The sequence below is a fragment of the Nycticebus coucang genome, chromosome 12 (assembly GCF_027406575.1).
Source record: "Nycticebus coucang isolate mNycCou1 chromosome 12, mNycCou1.pri, whole genome shotgun sequence".
NCBI classification, from domain to species: Eukaryota; Metazoa; Chordata; class Mammalia; order Primates; family Lorisidae; genus Nycticebus; species Nycticebus coucang.
The window spans coordinates 46,062,836-46,066,208 of NC_069791.1; the positions used below are offsets into that span (position 1 = coordinate 46,062,836).

The window sequence follows — 3,373 nt, forward strand, 5'->3', positions numbered from 1 at the left end:
TCGTTTGTTTCTCATTGCCTCAGAGATTAGAAAGAGTGACCTTGTATGGTTTACAAAGTACCTAGGAAGAGACAGTCACCCACACAGTGACATATGAAAGATATAGACAATCCTTAAGATCTGCACTATCTGATACGGTAGCCGCTGGCAATTTCTGCCTATAAGCTTAAATTAATTAAAATTTAAAATTCAGTTCCTCAGCCAAACCGGCCACATTTCAAGTGCTAGTGACCACATGTGACTAGTGGCCATAACATTGGGCGATGCAGTTATAGAACATTTCCATCATAGCAGAAATTTCTATTGGGCATTATTACTTTAGACAACAGTCTCTAAAAAGTGGCATTGTTCTATCATGATGTACTCTAGCAAGCTCAGAATCTCGACTGTTACACTCTCACAGGGATTCTATCTATTTTGTACTTATCTGTCTTAGTAATTATTTCACTGCACTTAATTATCGCCTCTGTAGATCATGAGTTTCTTTAAGTTGGGCACATCTTTTCCACCATTATTTCTCAAACACCTAGTGTGGGGGGGATTAAAAATGCTTGTGGATGTCTGAATGAATATTCAGCAATTCTTGACTTTCTTTTGTGCCCTCACGAGTAAAGTCCCCGTAGTGGATGCCAGCGATTAAGCAACTTGCCCAAGGTAGGTGGAAGATCTGGACTCCGGGACCAGGTAGCTGACTTCAAAGCTTATCCTCTCTTCCTTATGCCATACTTTGTTGACATTCCTGTGCTTTTGTGATTTGGTTAAAATTTCTAGGACTTTAGGCCTAGAGTTTTATCTAGTCTTCCGGTCTCCTTAATTCATGAGATTTATTGCTTCATTAGACTCAGGCTGTCTGAGTCCAATCTGAGTTCAGTCTGACCCCCCACATAATCACTGAGGCAAAACACTTAAAATGTCAATGATTTTTAATGAGAACAGAATAATTGCTCACATTTCCCTTAGTACATCTGCATTTCTCCTTGCTCCTGTCACTTTCAAGTTTATATTCAGAGCTGAAGTTTTTTCTTCATGAGAGAAATGCACCTATTTTTCCCACAGAAAGGAGAGATAATGAGCAGCTCTAGGAAGTAGAAAGAAAGTATAGGGGCACAGACCACAAGAGGGGGGCTCTACCAGCACTAGCTCATTCCCTGTGGCTTCCATGTTTCTTGGGTCCTTTCTGGGCATTTCAGTGTGTGCAATGGATTTTCCTGTACTACACCCCAAATCGAGGTGTGTCTTAATACTGTACTTCTCACATACTTGTCTTTTTTTTCCTTTTCCAATTTTATTTTTAAAGTTTAAAATTACAAAGACAGCAAAATTTTGCCAGCACAAATAACACTTGTTTAAAAAAAGGGGAGGGGGGTAGGGGCAGGATCTTCCTATTAAAATTAAGAGACAACTGTACAGGTTTTTTCTCACAGCTCCTGGGCGTGAAACGTTAAGGACTAGCCCTAGACATGCGTGTATATATATGAGTGCATACACACTCACAGACCTAGCTCAGTAAAACTACTTAGCGAATTCAAAATCGACTGCAGTATCTTGCTGTCCACTCCCTTCCCACTCCCCCTCCCCAGCGACAACTACTTAGAAAAGACTCAGAAGTAAAAAGGGTTTAAGTGGCTTCTGGTGAGACTGGAGCCTCACCAGACCAAGCAAAGCCACCCGTTTCTTGCATGGGAAAAGCGAAAAACTAAAGGAAGTCTTCCTGGAACACAATCCATCAATCGTGTGGAAAAATCCAAGTTTCAACAGGGCACACTGAGGCACTTGGCTGACTGACTCCCCACCCTCCCCAAAAAGTTTCCATTCCTGGTTAACAAGACTTTGCCCAAGCCACAAAGAGTCCCCAATGGCCAGTACCTAGCTGACTGGGAGAAGCTGCTTCTTCTAACCAGCTGTCACTTTGTCTACCCAGCCCCAGCCCCTTCCCCAAGACAATAGGCCGCAAGGGCAGACCAACAGAAGTAAGAAGGAAACTGGGTTTGGACCCCCCCACTGCTCACCAACTGGGAGATGGAAGTCAGCCCAGGAGACCCTGCTTTTTTTCTTCTACCTCCCTTTTTCAGGATAGCTGCTGCCAATTCTCTCTTCTCACCAAAGGTTCTGAAAGCCAGAGGGGTGTCCAATTTAAAGAAAGCTCTCTGGCTTTAAAGATATTCCTCCTTCACAATTCCTGGTCTCACTCTCCTTTAGCCAGAACAAACTGCCTTGCCTGTTCTCTCCTCCCCCATGTACCTTCGTAAAAAACAAACAAATGGACAAAACAAAACACACAGGCCCACCAAAATCCCTAGCCCCATAAGTAGATTAATAGCAAAACAAAGTATAAGTACATTCTCATCATTACAGAGATGAGATGCTGTTGCTGTTCTTAAGGTTAAGGAAAAATGAATTATTCAGTAACTTCTGAGGAATCCAAATTCTGTCTCTTATAAAGTCAGAATAAAAGGGGGCTGCAGATGAGAATTAAGAGGGGGAAAAAAAGAAAGTATTTACAGAAAATAGGAGTGTCCACAAGAAAAGACTTCATTGTCACTTCTTCTTACCGAACCTCTTGGCACTGGACTTTGCTTTGGGCTTCCCTGATTTGGCCTTCCTGGGCTTGGATACTTTGACTGGCTTGGCTTTGACAGTCTTGGGTTTTTTGGTTTTCTTGGGCATGGCAGCCAGCTTCTTCTTGGCCTTCTTGACTGAGGTGGCTTTGGGTTTCTTGCTTGGGGCCTTGGAGGCTGCAGCCTTCTTGGGCTTGGCTGCCTTCTTTGGCATGGCCACTTTCTTCACTTCCTTCTTGGTCTTCTTGAAGACCACAGACTTCTTGGGCTCATCACTCTTGGCCAGCCAAAACAACCCTGATCCACCCACCCCTTTGGTCTGCTTGATGGACAACTTGATCTGCAAGTCGGTGTTCTCACCCACCTTGTAGTGACTCTTGATATACTTCTGGATAGACTGGCGCGAGGAACCAGCATGGTTCTTCTCCACCTGGATGGCAGCCATGGTCATGTCTGAATACGTGGGGTAATCTGTGGACTTCTTAGAGGCCTTGGACAGCTTAGGCTTGGCCGCAGGAGTAGATGTAGAGTTCTCAGTCATGGTGGTCTCCCTGGTCTGGCTATTGAAGACACCTTCCAAAAGGCCAGCCCTCAGTGGAGGCTGAGCAAAACATGCCTGGGGATCTGCTCTGGAGCCCCTGACTACAGAGCCAGTCTGGAGTCTGGCTCCTGGGGATGCGGGGGCGAGGAGTTGCTGCTTCTCCCCGGCTGGGGTGGCGGGAGGGCTCTTTGGGCTGGCTCTGCGTGGCCCAGCTCCGCGGGTATGTCGCTTGGTCTTGGAGCGTGGCTGTGCCTCTGCCTCCTTTTTCCCGCGT

At 45.4% G+C, this 3,373-nt stretch overlaps 1 protein-coding gene across 1 annotated transcript; it reads right to left on the reverse strand.

Annotated features, from left to right (window-relative positions):
• Positions 1-2,538: 2,538 nt before the first annotated feature.
• LOC128562558 (histone H1.0-like) lies at positions 2,539-3,099 on the reverse strand. The gene has a single exon (XM_053557624.1). It carries the CDS (start codon positions 3,097-3,099, stop codon positions 2,539-2,541), a length of 561 nt encoding a protein of 186 aa, XP_053413599.1.
• Positions 3,100-3,373: the final 274 nt, after the last annotated feature.